Here is a 21,409-nt window from a genome sequence, read left to right on the forward strand (position 1 = left end):
AAATAGCATGTTTTGCTCCTTAATTATCATGTATGTCTTTTCTCTCAAAACAAATGGCATGTTCATTGTTGAGTGGTACAATTTACTGATTTTGTAATGTTTAGATAATAAATCTCCATGCACAATTACGTATGAAGACCTGGAAATCTGATGCCCTAATTAGAAGAATTGTGTCCAGAGTAATGATAACTGAATTGTGAGTGGTGAACTTTGAGTAAAGTGGAAGAATTGCTATGCATAAATAGCGTGATGTCTATTTGGCTGCCCAAAACTTAGCTCCTGTTTCACTATCAAATTTAAACATTGTTGATTTCTTCGTTTCTGCTGTGATGGTTTACTTATAACATTTCCCTCCACCCACCTCATCCCAATATGATTTTAAACCACATACTTACAGCTTAATTTTATATTTCCTCAACTATGAATAATATCCTATCTAATAAAAGACAAAAAGGTCAGAAACATCAATGAGGAGAACCAAGATGGCAGCATAGGTTAACGCCGGAGTTTGCTGCTTTGAACAACTACTTCAAAAGTGAAACCAAAAAATGGAAGGGACATCACCCAGAACCACAGGAACGCTGGCTGAGTGGAAGTCCTACAACTAGGAGGAAAGAGAAACGCATGTGGACACTCAGAGGAGGCGCAGTGCTGAAGTCAAATTCTGAGGTGCGGAGTGCGCGGAGCGGGCTGGCGGCGGAGGGCTCGGTTGGCGTTTTCAATCGGGAGGGAGTCGCAGACTCTGAGCTCCAGATCCGGGCGAGTCTTTAGGGATCCAGACTCAAACGGGAGAAGCGGGACTGTCTGGCTTCGGTCAGAGCGAGTGCAGCTTTCTCTCCGAGGTTTGCAGCCGTTGCTGGGCCTCAGAGAGGCAGAGCCCCTGGGGACAGGACTGAGAGCCGCCATAACTGCTCTCTCGGGCCCACCCTGTTGATCCTGTGCGACCCGCCCGCCCAAGCCCTGCTCACAGGCATTTGCCAGATAGCCTCAGGCAAAGGCTAGATTAGCACCTTCCTAGAGGACAGAAGTTCTCTCACTGCAGACACAGCTGATTCTCATAGCCACTTGGCCTGGAGGTCAAACCCTCCCTGGAATTAGCTACAACAATCAAGATTTAACTATAAGACTGCGAACAAAGACCACTAGGGGGTGTACCAAGAAAGCATAACAAAATGCGGAGACAAAGAAACAGGACAAAATTGTCAATGGAAGATATAGAGTTCAGAACCACACTTTTAAGGTCTCTCAAGAACTGTTTAGAAGCCGCCGATAAACTTAATGAGATCTACAAGAAAACTAATGAGACCCTCAATCTTATATTGGGGAACCAACTAGAAATTAAGCATACACTGACTGAAATAAAGGATAATATACAGACTCCCGACAGCAGACCAGAGGAGCGCAAGAATCAAGTCAATGATTTGAAATGCGAGGAAGCAAAAAACACCCAACCGGAAAAGCAAAATGAAAAAAGAATCCAAAAATGCGAGGATAGTGTAAGGAGCCTCTGGGACAGCTTCAAGCGTACCAACATCAGAATTATAGGGGTGCCAGAAGATGAGAGAGAGCAAGATATTGAAAACCTATTTGAAGAAATAATGACAGAAAACTTCCCCCACCTGGTGAAAGAAATGGACTTACAGGTCCAAGAAGCGCGGAGAACCCCAAACAAAAGGAATCCAAAGAGGACCACACCAAGACACATCATAATTAAAATGCCAAGAGCAAAAGATAAAGAGAGAATCTTAAAAACAGCAAGAGAAAGAAACTCAGTTACCTACTAGGGAATACCCATACGACTGTCAGCTGATTTCTCAACAGAAACTTTGCAGGCCAGAAGGGAGTGGCAAGAAATATTCAAAGTGATGAATACCAAGAACCTACAACCAAGATTGCTTTATCCAGCAAAGCTATCGTTCAGAATTGAAGGTCAGATAAAGAGCTTCACAGATAAGGAAAAGCTAAAGGAGTTCATCACCACCAAACCAGGATTATATGAAATGCTGAAAGGTATCTTTTAAGAAGAGGAAGAGGAAGAAAAAGGTAAAGATACAAATTATGAACAACAAATATGCATCTATCAACAAGTGAATCTAAGAATCAAGTGAATAAATATGATGAACAGAATGAACTGTTGATTATAATAGAATCAGGGACATAGAAAGGGAATGGACTGACTATTCTTGGGGAGGAAAGGGGTGTGGGAGATGCAGGAAGAGACTGGACAAAAATCGTGCACCTATGGATGAGGACAGTGGGTGGGGAGTGAGGGCGGAGGGAGGGGCGGAAACTGGGAGGAGGGGAGTTATGGGGGGGGAAAAAAGAGGAACAAATGCAATAATCTGAACAATAAAGATTTAATTTAAAAAAAACAAAAAAAACAAAAAGGTAATTAACTGTACTTCCGCTACGCTTCCCATTGGCTAATCAGGGCAATATGCAAATTAACTGCCAACAAAGATGGCGGCCGGCAGCCACGCAGCTGAAGCGAACATGAGGCTTGCTTGCTCCAGTGATGGAGGAAGCCAAGGTTCCCCACTTGCTGCAGCCCGGCTCTGAGCCCGAAAGCAACAATGTTTTAATTATAGAAGCTAAACAAACCCCAGATAACTGCTTTCAGCCGGCCACGGCCTCAGAGCTGGGAGCGCCAGCGATGGCAACAATGTTTCAATTATAGAAGGTAAATAAATCCCAGAATTAAAAAAAAAAAAAGAAAAAAAGGAGAGGCTGGGAGCTTCAGTCGCAGGCCAGCCTGAAAACGGCCCTCAGCCCCTCACCCAGGCTGGCCAGGCACTCAAGCGGGACCCCCACCCTGATCTGGGACACCCTTCAAGGCAAACCAGCCAGCGCTCACCCATGCACCAGGCCTCTATCCTATATAGTAAAAGGGTAATATGCAAACTGACCCTAACAGCAGAAAGACTGGGAATGACTGGTCACTATGACACACACTGACCACCAGGTGCCAGACGCTCAGTGCAGGAGCTGCCCTCTGGTGGTTAGTGCGCTCTCACATGGGGGAGCTCTGCTCAGCCACAACCAGGCTGATGGCTGCCAGTACAGCGGTGGTGGTGGGAGCCTCTCCTGCCTCCTCAGCAGCTCTAAGGATGTCTGACTGCAGCTTAGTTCTGCTTCCCGCTGGCAAGTGGACATCCCCCAAGGGCTGCAGGGCTGCCAGAGGGGTGTCTGATTGCCATCTTAGGTCCAATCCCAGGGGAGCAGGCCTAAGCCAGCAGGTGGTCATCCCCCGAGGGGTCCCAGCCTGTGAGAGGGCACAGGCCGGGCTGGGGGAACCCCCTCCACCCCCAAGTGCACAAATTTTTGTGCACCGGGCCTCTAGTGTATATGTATAAGATGATGATACCATGGTTCTTGCCTTTCCACCACTAAGCTTTTTCAATACTACATTTTCATTATCAAGGTTAATAACATTTATATTGTTAAGTATTTTCTTGAATGATTTGCATTAGGTTGATTCTAAACGTTGAAAATAATAACTGTGTTTGTGTTATTATGAATATGGAGATATTTTTTTCAGTAGAGCCAAGTATGTACTAGATTCTACTTCTTTCTACTACCTAATATTTCTAGGTCACTCAAAAGAGACTATTCCTAATAGTTCTGATGTTATTTTATACATTTAATGTATTGCCTTTATCATAGTCACATGTTTTTATAAGCTCCCTGCTGTTTAACCTATTGATTTCTCTTTTGTCCAGGAAATTTTATTTCTACTGCTCTCTTGAGCCTGGTTCCAATCTATGGGCCTGCTTCACACCCTTTGTCTTGGAATTTCTTGCCTTTATTGTTTTTCTGTGATGATTTTATTAATTACTACATTCTAAGTCTTCCTCTTTCTGTATTTATTCCCGAGTTTTGTTGAAATAATGTCCTCAAGTAATTTTCTAAGAAAGGTTATATAGGGAGATAACTTTGTAAGTCTGCATATCTAGAAATTTCTTTATTTTACTTTCACTCTTGTTTCATGGTTTCATACAAAGATTTCTGTTTATTGATCTACAATAAACATTATTGTTTTCAGATCCACATATTACTGTTATTTTTTATTGTAGTTTCAAAGTTCAAAGCTTCTTTGAGGTTTTAAGGGAACTTGATGGCTTCCTTTTCTTTTGTAGCCTCTAACATGCTTTGTTAGGCAGTAGTTTCCTCAGCTTTGCTTCTTTTTGTATCCTGTCTCCAAATATTATTGATATTCACAATACAAAAATATCTAAGGAGATACCCATTATGAAAATACAAAGGGTCTAATGTTTACATTTTGGTGGTTTTGTATAAAATGTTAACTCATTAACACTTTGAATAAAATAAGACATGAGAAAGTATGACTTAATATTTTTTAAATTTTTTAAGCATTTCCAAAAGTCGTATATTTTCCATTCCATGGTTATTCATTTTTATACTAATACTAGAGGCCCAGTGCACAAAATTCGTGCAAGAGTAGGCCTTCCTTCCCCCAGCTACCAACACCAGCTTCCCTCTGGCACCTGGGACCCGGGCTTCCCTCAAAGCCCCAACTTCATCCGGAAGGACGTCTGGTCTAATTAGTGTATTATGCTTTTATTATTATAGATACTTCTAGTAGTAAGTATATCCAGTAGTATTTAGCAAGACTAATTTGTATTTAGATAGCACAGTGGTTAAGAGTGTGGTGCTCTGGAGTTAGACTGCCTCTGCTACTTAATACTGTGTGACCTTGGGCAAGATGCTTAACCTCTTTGCTTAGTTTCCTCATCTATAAAATAGGAATAATAGTATGCTCTCATAGAGTTGGTACAAGGATTCAATGAGTTAATACATATATAAAACACTTAAAACACTAGTGCTGGCACTTTTTAAGTTTTCAGTCTTTAGGTACTACTACTAGTACTACTACTCTTATTCCAGTTACTATAATTATTATCATCATTGTTTATATTTCTTATAAACTTTTTTGAGGCATCTAGATTACTTTTTGTTAAAAATAAATGAAATGTTGTATTTGGAGTCACGACCTAAAAATTATTTTGCTACCACTTACTAGCTTTCTAACCTTCAGCATTTCACTGAACTTTAATGGGCCTGAATAAAACAGATTAATAATATTTTTCTTACCAGTTGATCTCTTGATCTGTAAAATATTACTAGGAATCATGCAGTCCCAGAAATGATGGTCTATGGAACAAGAAAGAAAGAGAACTGATAATGCTCAGCCTCCCCCTCCCTCTCTCCTTCCTCCCTATCTCTGCCCATTTTCCTTCCTTCAAAACATAGTTTACGGGCCTGGCCGTTGTGGTGGTTGAGCATCAACCCAGGAACCAAGAGGTCCACTGATTTGATTCCTGGTTGGGGCACATGCCCAGGTTGTGGGCTTGATCTGCATTAGGGGGCGTGCAGTGGATCCATGATGTTTTCATCGATGTTTCTATCTCTCTCTCTCTCTCTCTCTCTTTCTCTCTTTAAAAATCAATAAAAACATTTTTTAAAAAGTTTCTGAGATAAATTCACATCAAAGATTAAGCATTTAATGTTTGTAAGAGTATAATAGCTTCATTCTCATTTTTATCTTCATGTTCTACCTTCCTAGTCTTGCCTATTCCTTCCCCATAAAGCTGAACTAATATAATAAAAAAGGCATTTCTAACAAATTTCTGAATTTCATGTGAAAATAAAATTAGGGGCAGGCTAAATTGTGTTCTCTTAAGCCCTGTGCATATGTTCATTTGTGTGTCCTGTTTTATACTTTACTGACACCTTGTGGGTGTCTTTAGCACATATTGTATTGCTTCACTTATTTGTTACATATCTAGCTTCCCTTCTAGATCAAGTCCCTCAGTGGCAGATGTTTATATTGACTAGCAAATGACTTATATGAATCTTAGGTTAGACTAGAATTAGGTTTGTTATAATTGTTGATTTGTGGCCATGGTTATTCTTACTTGAATTAATGATGCACTTGATACTCTGGTCATATTAGCTTCTACTTTGGATGTAATGCTACTTTTGAGTTACAGCGTTGTTCAATTGAACTTAAAAATATTTATAATTTATGCCAAAACCGGTTTGGCTCAGTGGATAGAGCGTCGGCCTGCGGACTGAAGGGTCCCAGGTTCGATTCCGGTCAAGGGCATGTACCTTGGTTGCGGGCACATTCCCAGTGGGAGATGTGCAGGAGGCAGCTGATCGATGTTTCTCTCTCATCGATGTTTCTGGCTCTCTATCTCTCTCCCTTCCTCTCTGTAAAAAATCAATAAAATATATTTAAAAAAAATATTTATAATTTATAAAAGCTACTGACTTTAAAAATAATTTTTTCTTGTGAAAAATAATTGTATTATTTTTTGAATTTTCTCACTTTAGGGAATACTGAAAATGAAAACTGGAGGTAAAAATATGAGACTAGAAGAGAGAATTTTAAAATGTTCCATTTGGGGGTGAAGTTATTTTATACTCTTTCCTGAAAGCAATGAGCAGGGGGATGTCTTAAGAGAATGGAATGTGATATGTAGCAGGAAAGAATGAAAATGAAGCTAAGCTATTCCCAAAGGATGTTAATCCTTGAATTAGTAGTTGGTTGGTTTTCTATTTCTCATCAAGCTAGAGTTATGAATTCTTGTCGATTCTGGCACCTACAGACATTTTTATGTACAGTACTAGAGGCCCAGTGCATGAATTCATGCACAGATGGGGGGGGGGTCCCTTGGGGTGGCCTGCAGAGATTGGGCCAAAACCTATAGTCCAACACTGCCTACCACTCCTGCTCATCCTGGTCCTCCTGCGCCTGCCGCAGGCTCACACCGTCACAGCTGCACCGCCACAGCTGCACTCTCCAGCCGTGAACCCTGCGTCTGGCTCCCATCCTGAAGGGGTGGGGGGGCAAGACGCGATTGGCTCCGGGTGGGCGGGCTGTAGGACACCCTTGCCAGCAAGGGATCCGGATCCATCCCGCTGACGTTCATGCCGTTTTTATATCATTTCTTCCTTACGAAGCGTCTAGGGCAGCGGTTCCCAACCTGTGGGTCGCAACCCCTTTGGGGGTTGAACGACCCTTTCACAGGGGTCGCCTAAGACCATCGGAAAACACATATATAATTACATATTGCTTTTGTGATTAATCACTATGCTTTAATTATGTTCAATTTGTAACAATGAAATTGGGGGCCACCACAACATGAGGAACTGTATTAAAGGGTTGCGGCATTAGGAAGGTTGAGAACCACTGGTCTAGGGATTGGAAGCGGCCACAGTGCCCAAGGCTGACTTCCAGGCCGGCAGCGCTGTCAGGATTGTGCCGGTGGCACCGGTCATCAGTGCCTGGCCCATTTTCCAGAGATTGGACCTGCAGGACTACTGGGGGAGTGAGTGGCTGCTGCTGGGCTGGTGGGCCACCAGGACCAGTCAGTCAGCTGAGCGGCACTCCTGCTGTGGGAGTGCACTGACCACCAGGGGGCAGCTCCTGCATTGAGCATCTGCCATCTGGTGGTCAGTTCACATCATAGCAACCGGTCGACTGGCCTTTCAGTTCGGTTGCTTAGGCTTTTACATATATAGATTAGACTTGTTCATAGCAAGTCAAACTTTTATAAAGCAGATTTTTACAATGACTTTACTATTGGACTCCCTACCTTAAAATCTTTAAGTAAATTTTTAAAGTAAAATATTTAAGCCTTAAGTGAAATATTTTAACCCTTTGCGGTCGTTTGTCTACTCTCAGCCACCAAAGCTTTTTTACTGTTCCGGTCGTATGTCTGCTCTCAGCCACCACAGCAGGGAACCGTACAAATCTTAACTCTATCCATTCATGTATCAGTTCATAATTTCTCTGAAAGTTCTTAAGTGTCTAAGCGACCTTGTCACGAACCAAAACATTGCCCCGACAAATCGGAGATATCGAAACTCAATATAAATAAACGCGGTCATTCCACACTTGCCATGCAAAACACTGTGGCGAGTCAGTCGCCTTTTGAGAGAGAAGAAATCGACAAGCTTCGGAGATACTTAGCAGAATTTCAAATAAAGCTTTACAAATTACGTTTAACTGTAATTAGGCATTCTCGCTTGTTAAGATAAAAATAAAACTCCAAAATGGCAAAAAGAAAGTTACCGAAAGAAGTGTACTGCGAATCTGAAAGTAACGATGAAGAGTTTTATTTTGGCACCTTGAATACTGACTCTGACGTAGAAAGTGATAACGTTTGTAGTGATTCTAGTAGTGATGTAGTTCCAAAAAAGAATTAATAAATCTTGTTTATCCTTCATAATCTTGCATGTTATGTATCACTGCTCTTTCAATGGAAATTAATTCCGACCAGTACGACACCCATATCCAAATTTAATACGACTGCAAAGGGTTAAAAGCATTTAAAATAAACTTGATTTCAGTTTATTTTTGGATTTTTTTTTTTTTTTTTTTTTGGTAGTTAAAAAGTTGTGGTAGTTCCCAACTGTGTTAGAAACAGTTGCCAAGTGTGGTGTTTTACACCTTGAGACTGGGAGCTGTTTCTAAGCACAGTTACTAGCACAGATTTGCCTAAGTTTCCAATTTGATCTGTGGCTATGCATAAGTAATGTGGAATTTGTATAATATTTTGGGGGGGGGGGGCGAGGGGGGGCGGGTACCTTTGGAAATTAAATTCCATAAACCATCCTCTAACTACATTACTCTATACCCTAAAAATGTATAGACTTCAAACTCCAGCCAATAGTACAGTCTTTTATAAATCTTTGAGATAGTTATAAAGGTATGTAAAAATTAAGGTATTCTATTAGTACTAACTTCAGAATGTATAGAATTAGCCTGGCTGGGTAGCTCGGTTGGAGCCATCATCCTATACACCAAAAATAAGAATGTATAGAATTAAGTCGCTTATTTTGTTGAAAGGATTTATTTCAACAAATGATGTTATTTAATATCAGATTTCAGATATTTTTAGTAAAGAAAGAATGCTTACTCTCCAGAAGCCTTTGCTTTTCCGCTGTGGTTCCTAGTAATAGTGAAGACTCTAGTATATTTTTACATGATTTATATTTAAACAAAAAAATTCGAAAATAAATTTTGATATATATAGTATAATAACCATTTAAATTGCATGATAATTTTTATTATTTAAGAGGACCAATAAGAATTTAGTAAAGGTGTGTGTGTGTGTGTGTCCGTCCATTTAAGTTAACCACTAGCCACATGTGGTTATTGAGCACTTAAAATACGGCTTGTCTGAATTTGAGGCATGCTGTGTTAAAAGTACATAGTTATTTTAAAGATTTAATAGGAAGATAAAAGAATGTAAAATATCTCAATTTTATATTACATGTTGAAATGATAAATTGTATATATAGTGGGTTAAATCACATTAAAATTTACTTAGCTACTAAAAAATTAAAAATTACAAAATATGGATCACGTTCTGTTTCTATTGAGATACTGGGTTCAAGAACATTTTTAACTGAAAATTGAATTTTCTATAAGTTATGGTTGAAATTGAATGTTGAGATTTATTTTTATTAGTCTTATATTACAGCTTAACATCTAAATATTAGCACTCTAATATTACATGTAAAAGTGAAAGCTATAAAAGTAAAAAAATTTTGATAAAATATTATGTTGATGATTTGTTTTTAGACTTTGTTGTTGGGACAAACCATAACCAATCCTTCATGATTTCTTGGTTCTTGGTTAGGAGCCAAATAAGCTACCATGGATTATTTAACAAACATTTTGTTTGCTTCAGATGTGCCAAATCAGTTCTGGGGAATACTCCTCCATAATTTTAGAAGGAAACAAAAAATAGTGGGTGTACATGTAAATGAATTCAGAGGTAGGAAGAAGTGAAACAGTACCTGTCGGGTTTTTATTTTCTATAAAGTAGTATATAAGTCATCATAGCCCACCAGTAGTGATGGTTTCTTGGAAAAATTCCTTGAACTGAGTAAAATTAAAGGGTCTCCATAGATGAGAACCAACATTTATTAAATATTTATTGGGCATCGAGCTAAACACTGAGGAAGAATATAAAAGAGGGAGGGGGCCTTAACCCTATGAGCTTATAATTTTGTTAGGGAAGTAAGGCGTATACCAAAAAAGTAAACAACAACATAAGGCAGCTATGATATGATATGGAAAGAATATATGGCATATATACAGTGCTACAGGAGTTCCAAAGATGAAGACACTAATGACTACAGATTGTTTTTTAACTTTTTCCTTTGCTTACAGTAGTGGCCAGGTGATCTTCTCAGAATGACTCCTGCCCTCACCAGTAGCTCAGTTGATGAGAGCATCGTCCAGATACGTTGAGGTTGAAGGTTCGAACCCCGGTCAGTGTACATACAGGAATCAACTAATGAATGCATAAGTGGAACAACAAATCAGTGTTCCTCTCTCCCTTCCTCTCTTTCTCTAAAATCAATCTTTTTATTTTAATTAGAAAAAAAATAGCAGAATGACCCCTTTGTAAATACCTTCTGGCACTGTACCTTATAGTCAGTGTTAATGTATTTTTTTATTTTTTATATGTTTTTATTTTAGAGAGGAATGGTGAGGGAGGGAGAGAGAAAGAAACATCAATGCAAGAGAGAAACATCTATCGATTGCCTCCCATACGCACCCAAGGCCAGGGATCAAACCTGCAACCTGGGTATGTGCCCTGACCGGGAATCAAACCAGCAACCTTTCAGTGAATGGGGCAACACTCAACTGAGCCACACTGGCCAGGGCTCAGAAGTAATTAATTATAAGAATTGTATAGAAATTTAGTATAGATTCTTTATCTCAGCACAAATAAGAGTTTAATATAATGCTTTATAAAACTGAACTTTGAATGCTTTAGAACAGAACTGGTTATCAATGGGAAATTGAGGTTACTGTAGCTTCATATATTTATGGGAACTAATAATTACCAATTTTAAACAGAAGTTGGAGTGGAATGAGAGAGGGTTGTATGGGATGAAAAATTTGAGAATGAAACTGATTGACTCACTGACTGATAACTCACAGCACGATAAAACAAAGCTGATAGATATCATCCTCACATGCATACACACTACAAACATAGAAATGTTAACACAAAACAAGAGCAAAAGTGTGAATGCATAGCTAAACCCTGAGGAAGGAAAGAAGTGAATGAAGTTCCTAGGTGTAGAAATGAAAGATATCAAATCAAAGTAGTAAGAGGGAGGTGGTACTGCTATATAAAATAGCACAGGACCTTTTGGTCTTGGATATATGTCCTAATGCAGCGGTCGCCAACCTTTTGGACCTCACGGACCACCAGTGGTCCACGGACCACCGGTTGGCAACCACTGTCCTAATGGGTCTCTGGTGGAATTTTAGTACACATATAGGGATAGGAAATGTGGTCTTGGACCTGTTCTGAATACAGGTAGCACTAAGACCAAGGTGTGCAGCCTACAACATGAAACAACTTCTCCGATTGTGTTTGGATTTTAAAGTGTCCAATGATAAAACAATTTAAAAGAGAATTTAAATGAGTTTGTAAAATGATCAAGAGAATAAAAAGAAAATTAAAATAAAATTTAAAAATTTTTAAATTTTAAAAGGAAGTATGGTGAAGTAACAGACCAGTATGAAAAAGAAACAATAAACCTAAAAAAGGAAAACCAAAGCAACTTTTTAAAAAATATATTTTTATTGATTTCAGAAAGGAAGGAAGAGGGAGAGAGATAGAAACATCAGTCATGAGAGAATCATTGATCTGCAGCCTCCTGCATGCCTCCCACTGGGATCGAGCCAGCAACCAGGGCATGTTCCCTTGACGGGAATGGAACCCAGGACCCTTCAGTCTGCAGGCCACTCTATCCACTGAACCAAACCAGCTAAGGCCAAAGCAACTTTTGAAATTAAAAATGTAATCATAGAAATTGGCATCAGGTGGATTAAATACCAGATTAGACAGTTATTCTTGCTTTGGCTGAAAAGGAAAAGAAAATCTAGCAATAAATGATTAAGAAGAACTGAATTTAAAATGTAATGACCTAGCTGTAGCTGGTTTGCTTCAGTGATTAGAGCGCCAGTCTACGGACTGAAGGGTCCCAGGTTCAATTCCGGTCAAGGGCACATGCCCGGCTTTTGGGCTCAATCCTCAGTAGGGGGCATGCAGGAGGCAGCCTATCAGTGATTCTCTCTCATCATTGATGTTTCTATATCTCCCTCTCTAAAGTCAATAAAATAAATTATAAACAAATAAATAAATTGTAAGGACCCAAAGGTAAACATTAAAGATACAAAGTTAAAAAAGTGCTGATATAAAACAAAGCTAAAAGCTGTTAGGAAAATATTATCAGCCAAAAATAGATTTCTAAGGCAAAAGGCATTATTAAGCATAATGATGAAAGGAGTAATTCACCTGGAGGAAATAATAATTTTGCCCCTGTATTTCCAAATAACAGCAAAATTTACATACTTAACACTAGAAAGACTAAAATTTAGTATATACCTATATTGCCCAAAAGCAGTCAAAATGACTGCATTGTGAAAGAATAATATCGGAGCACTCTTCACTTATGTTCCTTAGCTTTTCCAATAACTCACTTCTATTCGACATTTCTTTCATGAATTTAGGGCGCAAAAGAAATAAAATAAACAACTTATTAGAACAAGTATCACTGCATAAAGATTCGAATAGCAAGTACTAGTTTAGCTTATTGAGCAACTGCAACTTATCAAGTGTCGACAATTTATCATGTACTTGTATGTTATCATGTGACGGTAATCGAAAAAAAATGAAAACTGTTATTTCAATACAGAGCCGAAATGGTAATATAAGAAATTTACTCAATTCAATAATAAGAGTCTAAAATTCCTCCCCCCCCCCCCCCAAGCAGTCAAAATGACTGCTTTTGGGCAATATAGGTATAACACATATATATACCGGAAATGAAGGAGGGGGAGGTAACTACAATTATTAACAAACGCATTTATATGTTGTACAAAAAGTCACAAAATTCTAAGACATTGTGTCCTTATATACATAATTGTTTTTCTAATTGAAATTAAAAAGCAGTCAAAATGACTTCCTTGGGCAATCTAGTGTTAAATTAAATGGATTATCTACAGATAGAGCAGGAAGTTTTATAGGAAATTTCCTTCAAAAGACAATAGACGAATGAAACCACCACTGCCCCAGCAACAACAAAACTAAAGGTATAGAATATTTGAACAAGCAATTAATAGACTGGATATTTTAGATATATTTAAACTTTAAAAATAGAATGTAGATGTTCTTTTCAAGCAGACATGAAACATTTATAGAAACTAACCATGTATTAAACTACAAAGGGATGACTCCACAAATATCCAGTCATATCATACTGGCTATATTTTCTGACTATGTTGCATGCAGTGTATAGAAAACTTATTTAATTTTCCAAGTTTTGTTTAAAAGTGATGTTAATAGAATAATATTTAAGTGAAATAAGAGCTAAAACATTGATTGAACACTTTATATGAACCAGACATACTGCTTAGTGTTTTGTATATGTTATTCTATTTATATCCTTTCAGTAGCCAGTAGTCCTGGGAATTACAAAATACTGTTCTCATCTTTAATAGTTGAAAAAATGTAGGCTTAAAAATGTTATTTTGCCCAAGGTCTGCTGTTGGAAAAACCTCTGTTTTTTAATATTACGTTGTTACAACACCTCATCTTTTAAAAACACCTCTATTATTGTAAAATATAGCTAGGTAGAGAAATTTCACATAAAAGAATTACTCTTAAAGTTTAGAATTATTACTAAGATTGGTATTGTAATACCAACAGGTCAAGAAATAGAACTTTGCCAGCCACTGCAGAAGCCTTTTATGTGCCCCATTCCAATCATAACTCCATCCTTCCCCCCACACACACACACACACTCACACACATATACCCAAAAAAGCATTCATATGATAATCATTTTCTGGCTTTTTAAAAAAAGTAATTTTAGTGCCAAAGTGTACATTCATACTAGGTGTACCAGTTACTAATGCGGATTTTGTAATCAAAGAAAACACAATAATTTCAAGAGAAACATCAAAGATGCTTTATTCAAAGTAATGTCCATCGCTAGCTACACATTTCCCCATCTTTAGGTAATTTGTGGATACCGCCCCAATAGAACTTTTCTTGTTTTGAGGCAAAGCATTCAGAGACCCAATTTTCCACTTCTTACATTTTGAAGTGCTGCTCAGAAAGTGTGTGTGCCATCAATCTGAACAAGTGGTCATCTGAAGGAGCAAGGTTTGGTGAATATAGTGGGTGGGTTAATACTTCCCAAGCAAGATCTTTTAACATGTCTTTAATTGGTTTTGGAGTGTGTGATGGTGCGTTATCATGAAGCAAAATTACTTTGCCATGTCTTCTGGAACATTCTGATAGTTGCATGATCAAAGCGTGGTTCACATTGATTATTTGTTGTCGGTAGCGATCAGTATTAATGGTTTCACCTGGCTTTAGAAGCTCATAATACTCCACACCTTCTCTCATCCCTCCAAACACAGAGCATTGTCTTCTTTCCGAAGCAATTTGGCCTTGCAGTCAATGTTGATGGTTGGCCTGGATCAATCCATGATTTTGTGCATTTGGGATTCTCAAAATAAATCCACTTTTCATCTCCAGTCGCAATTTGATGCAAAAAAAGACTTTCTTTCATGCCGTTGAAGCAACATTTTACTGATGACTTTTCGGTTTTCCATTTGTCTTTTGTTCAGTTGATGTGGCACCCATTTTCCTTCCTTTAAAATCTGTCCCATTGCTTGTAAAGGATCGGAAATTGTTTGCTGAGCAACATTTAATCTTTCTGCAAGTTGTTTTTGAGTTTGACACGCATCTTCATCCAATAATGCTTGTAATTGTTGGTCTTCAAACTTTTTCGGTTGACCTGGACGTTCTTTGTCTTTCACATCGAAATCATCACATTTAAAGCTTTTAAACCAGCGCTCACAAGTATCTTGAGATGGAGCATGTTCACCATAAGCTTCCCGAAGTATACGATAACTTTTTCTTCAAAATAATGAATTAAAACTTTCCGCAAATGCTCTTTTTTTGCACGAAATTTTTAAGTGTAAAAATATCTATGATGTTAACACCTTCAGCAGATTTGACATACGAAGTTTGGAAGCATATTGTCAATACAACAAAATAGCATACATATCAAATCGAATATATATCAGTATATGTGTAACTCCATCTATTGAAAAAAAGTCTGCATTATTAACTGGTACACCTAATAAACAGAATGCTTTAGTTTTGCTTATTTTTTCCCCACTGATTTCCCATGCAATTTATTAGTTGATGAAACTGGTACTGTATAGTTTGACCTTAAAGTTTCTTACAGGTTTAATCAGATTCAGATTTGATGTTTTGTCAAAGAGGTGGTGATGTGTTCTTTCATCAGGAGATATACAGTGCCTGATTGTTACTCTCTTTATGATATTATGGACCTATTAATACTCATTGGTTAAATCCATGAACTCTTTTAGAGTTTGCAGATTATTTCTAATTTTCTTATTTCTTCTTTATTGCTAGAATGTTTCTGTAGAGAAGCTTCCCCTCATTTCTTACTTGGTTACTTGATGGTTCGGTTTATATAAGAAAAGAAGTAAAATATTTGATTATTTCCTGTTATTTTCCAATTTTCAGAAGATGAGTTGGTTTTTAGTAGCATCTTTGAAAGTAACCTTTTTTTAAAAATATCCTTATAAACTCATGGATTTAAATATATCTCTTTTAGTTCATTCCATTTATTCTTAATGATGCTCAAATTGTCCCATCTTTGGCCAGTGGGTGGCTCCTTACATCATGGAGTTTATATTTTAGTAAATATATACACATGTAAGAATATGTATGTATAACCTTAAACCACACATACTAAAAACTGTATATTTCGGTTTTTAAACTTACTATATATTAAAGATAGTTCCTTATCAGACTATATAAAACTGCTTTATATCTTGTAATTACCACATAATAGTTTATTGTATAGCTAGCTAGACCATCGTTTATTTAACAAACCCTTATTGATGAACATTTGATTGTTACCTTTTAGTATTGGTAACAGTATGCAATAAAAATCTTGGTCCATACTTCTTTGTCCACATGTGTGAATATAGCTGCAGAATCAATTCCTAGAAATGGAATTGCTAAGTAATAATAGCTATTTCCAAATTGCTCTTCTTAGAGCAATTAAGAACTCTTTTTCCTTCATATTATCCTTTCATAATACTAATATGTGACCAAACTTTTTATCTTTGATAATTTGCTATATGAAAAATATCTCATTTTCATTTCTGTTAGCATTTCATTTCTAGTTTCTTAATTCTGAATTATCTGCTCATATCCTTGCCTTGGCCCAAATTTCTATTGAATTATTTATCTTTTCCCTATTTATTTGTAAACGCTCATATATAATTAAGGAAATTATTACCCATTTGTGTGACATTTGTTGCAATTTTTTTTCCTAATTGTGTTGCTGCTTTTAACTGTTCATGGTGTTAATTTTCCAAGCAGAATTTTTAGTGTTTTATATATTACTCAAATGTATTATTTAAAAACAATCTAAACTCAGAGAAGAGTTCGTTTTTTTCCCCCTGATTCTTTCCAGAATAAGTGCCAACCTGTTGTCCTGTCACCTCCTATTGTTAGTCTGTATTTCCTACAAACAAGGATATTATTCGAAATAAACATACTATAGCTATAAAAGTCAGAAAGTTATTGACAAATTATTGTCTTCTAATCTTTAGACCCCGCATTTAAGTTTCACTATTGGTCCTAATAGCCGCATTTCAGCAAAAGGATCTAGTTCAGAACCACACATTGTATTTAGTTGCCATATCTCTTTACTATCCTTCAGTCTGGAACAGTTCTTCAGACTTTCCTTGACTTTCATAACTTCGACAATTTTGAAGATGATTCAAAATAAATTAGAACAAATTTGGTTTGTCTGATGTTTCCTCACAATTAGATTTGGGTTATGCTGCGGAATATAGCTGCTATCAGGTGGCACACCATTTCAGTTTGTCCTACTAATGATGATATTCATTTTGATCACTTGATTAAGGTACTATCTGGTTGACATCTCTACTATAGAGTTACTGTTTTCCCCTTTCTAAAGTTTTTTCTAAACATCCCATTCTTTATTCAATTTATTCATTTATTTATAGCAGTATGAATTTATGGGTTGCTGTTCATTCAGTGGGTTATAATTCCTTTACTATCATGAATTTTGATGCTGTAACATAATTTTGTTAGAGGGTGAGCATTCAGGCTAACTTCTGAGTCCTTTTGACATGTCCTCATCATTCTTATAGCACTTTCTTATTTCTACCACAAGGTATTTCAGGCTCATCTTATATTTCCCCCAATCTGGAATCTGCCATTTCTCCAAGGAACTTTTATTTCTTTTATAGAAAATGTTATTCAGCCCTATCTGGTTTGACTCAGTGGATAGAGTGTCAGCCTGTGGACCGCAGGGTCCCAGGTTCGATTTCGGTCAAGGGCACATACCTGGGTTTCAGGCTCCCCCTCACCCCCCTGGCCTAGTCCCTGGTCAGGGCTCATACAGGAGGCAACCAATCAATGTGTTTCTCTCATATCGATATTTCTCTCTGTCTTTCCCTCTCTCTTCCACTCTCGCTAAAAAATAAATCAATGGAAAAATACCCTCAGATTAGAATTTTTAAAAAAAGAAGCCCTAGCCAGTTTGGCTTAGTGGATAGACCATTGGCCTGCGGACTAAAGGGTCCTGGGTTTGATTCCGGTCAAGGGCACATGCCCAGGTTGTGGGCTCAATCCCCAATAGGAAGCGTGCAGGAGGCAGCTAATCAATGATTCTCTCTCATCATCGATGTTTATGTCTCTCTCTTACTCTCCCTTCCTTTCTGAAATCAATAAAAATACATTTTTTTTAAAAAAAAAGAAGAAGAAAATGCTATTCAGAAGCCAAGCTCCAAATGCTACTCACGCTCATTGGTATTGGAGTGTCACTGCTTCTAGGTTTGCTCTCTCTCAGTGAACAGAGCTAGGGAACATATATATGTACACACACCCAAACACTTAGATCTATAATCATTTCTATATCTATTAAAAACCATGAGTTCTATGTTGATACCTTCAATTCTAGTCTAACAACATAGAGTTTATTCTAGTTTTTCTCTCTTTAATTTTAACTCTCTTCTCTGACAGAAGATATCTGGCTTCCGTTATCTTATTTATTTGCTTAGTTCCTGTATTGTATGTAACCAGTCTTCCAGGTCTACCATCCCTGCTGCTGTGTGACAGACACCCTTTTCTCCCTGTTCTGACTCTTCATTCCAGGGCCACCCTGCTGTCCGTGCAGACTTCTTTTTTCTCCTCTTGAACTCCAACACCCTGCGCCAGACCACACTCTTTGTGGATGCTCTTTTCATCCTTCTTGGTATCTGATATTTTATATCAAGCTGTCCATCTGTCAACATCTTCCTCACTCACCCGCTTTGTCTCTGACACCCCTTGCCTGGTTGCCCTTCCCATCCCTCGTAGGCTCTAACCATGACTCACTCCCCTTCTCAAGCCTCCGATCAAGTGAACATCCTCCTCACCTGTTTTTTTTTAATGCCTTCCAAGTTTTGTGTCATAACCTTGAAAGAACTTCTCTACTTTAGTGTTATAAAAAAATAATTTTTTTCTATATTCTTCTTGTGATTTTGTTTCCTTTTTGTATTTAAATATATGGTGTATTTTGGAATTTATTTTGAAATAAGAAATAAAATAAAAAGCCAACATTTCATTCAGATGGTTATCTAGTTAGCTGGAATTTTATATAAAAGTTGTATTTACCACCACCACCACCACCACAAAAAAAAAAAAATTTTTTTAAGTTTTTAAAAAGTCTACTGCAGCCCTAGCCAGTTTGGTTCAGTGGATAGAGCGTCGGCCTGTGGACTGAAAGGTCCCAGGTTCGATTCCGCTCAAGGGTACATGCCTGGGTTGCATGCTCCATCCCCAGTAGGAGGTATGCAGGAAGCATCTGATCAGTGATTCTCTCTCATTTATGTTTCTGTCTCTCTCCTCTCTGAAATCAAAAATATATTTAAAAATAAAATAAAAAGTTTACTGCATCCATAGAGCTCTTTTTTTTAATAGACTAGAGGCCTGGTGCATGAATTTGTGCATGGGTGGGGTCCGACTGAACTGCCCCAATTGGGGTGGGAGGGGCGATCAGGGATGGGCCCGGCCAGGGGAGGGGCCGCCGGTAGTTGGCTGGCTGGCCCCGCCCCCGATTGGGGGGGGGGCTATTGGGGGCAGGGCTGGCCAGGGGAGGGTCCGTGGGCGGTTGGCCAGCTGGCCCCGCCCCCTGGTCAAACTTCCCGTCAAACTCCCGGTTGAGGGGACAATTTGCATATTAGCCTTTTATTATATAGAATGTCATTTTTCATAATTGCTTTTGTTTATAACAGATGATGATGTACCTGCAGATATGGTTGCAGAAGAATCAGGTCCTGGTGCACAAAACAGTCCTTACCAGCTTCGTAGAAAAACTCTTTTGCCAAAAAGAACAGCGTGTCCTACAAAGAGCAGTATGGAGGTAAATTGTCACTGCTTTTCTTTTTGTAATGAAAAAATTGTTAGGAAACAAACAAAAAAGGAAAGGGAATGTCATTTTTTAGAAGTAATAAAAATATTTGCTTAATTAGTTTTCATTTTGTCTTTGAAGGGTGCCTCAACTTCAACGACAGAAAACTTTGGTCATCGTGCAAAACGTGCAAGGGTATCTGGAAAAACACAAGATCTTGCAGGTATTTCCTATGGGAAAACTAAGGGACATGGTCAAGTAACTTTTTTTATTTTGTTTGATACCAAAATATTAAAATTAAATGTACTTTAATATTACATTTGGGATTGAGAAAATGATTATTACAGAACTAGAGGCCCGATGCACAGATTCATACATTGGTGGGGTCCCTTGGCGTGGCCTGCAGGGATTGGGCCAAAACCTGCAGTCCAACGCCACCTGCCACTCCTGCCTGCTGCTCCTGCTCATCCCAGCCCCGCTGCACCTGCCGCCACAGGCTTGTGCCCAGTCAGCCCCGATTGGGAGAGGCTCACGCTGCCACAGCAGCTTTCGCCAGCCATGAACCCTGCTTCTGGCACCCGTCAGTCAGCTGAGCGGCACTCGCGCTGTGGGAGTACACTGACCACCCGGGGGCAGCTCCAGTCGTTTGGTCACTTAGGCTTTTATATCTATAGATAAACATGACAACTCTGACTTCTCCCTCTTTGTCTTTGTTATATAAAAATACCTTGTGTTGCCCTAGCTGATTTGGTTCAGTGGACAGAGCATCAGCCTGCAGACTGAAGGGTCCCAGGTTCGATTCCAGTCAAGGGCACATGCTCGGGTTACAGGGCGTGCAGAAGGCAGCTGATCAGTGGTTCCCTCTCATCATTGATGTTTCTGTCTCTCCCTCTCCCTTTCTATCTGAAATCAATAAAAATATATTTAAAAATAAAAACACCTGTGGCCCAGACGGTTTGGCTCAGTGGATAGAGCGTCTGCCTATGGACTAAAGGGTCCCAGGTTCAATTTTGGTCAAGGGACTTTTCCCCAGGTTGCAGGCTTGATCCCCAGTAGGAGGCATGCAGAAGGCAGCCAATCAATGATTCTCTCTCATCATTGATATTTCTATCTCCCTCTCCCTTCCTCTCCGAAATAAAAAAAAAAAGTGTTTTAATAAAATATGCCTTGTGCCCTGGCCAGTGTGGTGAAGTTGTTAGAGCGTCGGCCAGCCCACAGAAGGATTGGATTCCCAGTCAAGGGCGCAAATACTTTGGTTGCAGGTTCAATCCCATCGGGGTTGTATGGGAGGCAACCAATCGATGTGTCTCTTTCACATTGATGTCTCTCTCCCTCCTTCCCTTCCTTCTATTCTCTCTAAGAAAAAAAAAATCAATGGAAAAAAAATATCCTTGAGTAAGAATACACCCAAAAATGAAAAACCTTTTGTATATTTTCACCAGTTTCTGAAATGGTACGTAATAGCTAAAAGAGAATACTTATGTCAAGATAAACAAAAATAAATGTGCTATCTATGAAAAAAAATGTTTATAAAATGATTGCCGCCCTAGCCAGTTTGGCTCAGTAGGAGGAGCATCTGCATGTGGACTGAAGGGTCTCAGGTTCGATTCCGGTCAAGGGCACATGCCTGGTTTGCGGGCACAATCCCCAGTGTGGGGGTAGCAGGAGGCAGCCAATCAATGATTCTCTCTCATCATTGATGTTTCTATCTCTCCTTCATTCCTCTCTGAAATCAATAGTGGTATATTTTAAAAAAAAAAAAAAAAGATTGTCATCACAAAATAAAAGCTACTTGTTAGATAAAATGAAAATTATGCTTTTTATTTTCTTTTTAATCCTCACCCGAGGATATGTTTTTATTGATTTT

The 21,409-nt window shown here is 38.4% G+C and overlaps 1 protein-coding gene across 1 annotated transcript in view; it reads left to right on the forward strand.

Moving 5' to 3' along the window:
• The window catches only part of FBXO11 (F-box protein 11), a 99,328-nt gene that overhangs the window by 44,691 nt on the left and 33,228 nt on the right, over window positions 1-21,409 (forward strand). Inside the window, exons 2-3 of the mRNA XM_081100755.1 lie at window positions 19,427-19,554; window positions 19,684-19,765. Of these exons, the coding sequence (XP_080956881.1) occupies window positions 19,427-19,554; window positions 19,684-19,765 (210 nt within the window). The remainder of the gene's footprint in view (window positions 1-19,426; window positions 19,555-19,683; window positions 19,766-21,409) is intronic.

The sequence above is a fragment of the Myotis nattereri genome, assembly GCF_964212035.1.
Source record: "Myotis nattereri genome assembly, chromosome: 10".
NCBI classification, from domain to species: domain Eukaryota; kingdom Metazoa; phylum Chordata; class Mammalia; order Chiroptera; family Vespertilionidae; genus Myotis; species Myotis nattereri.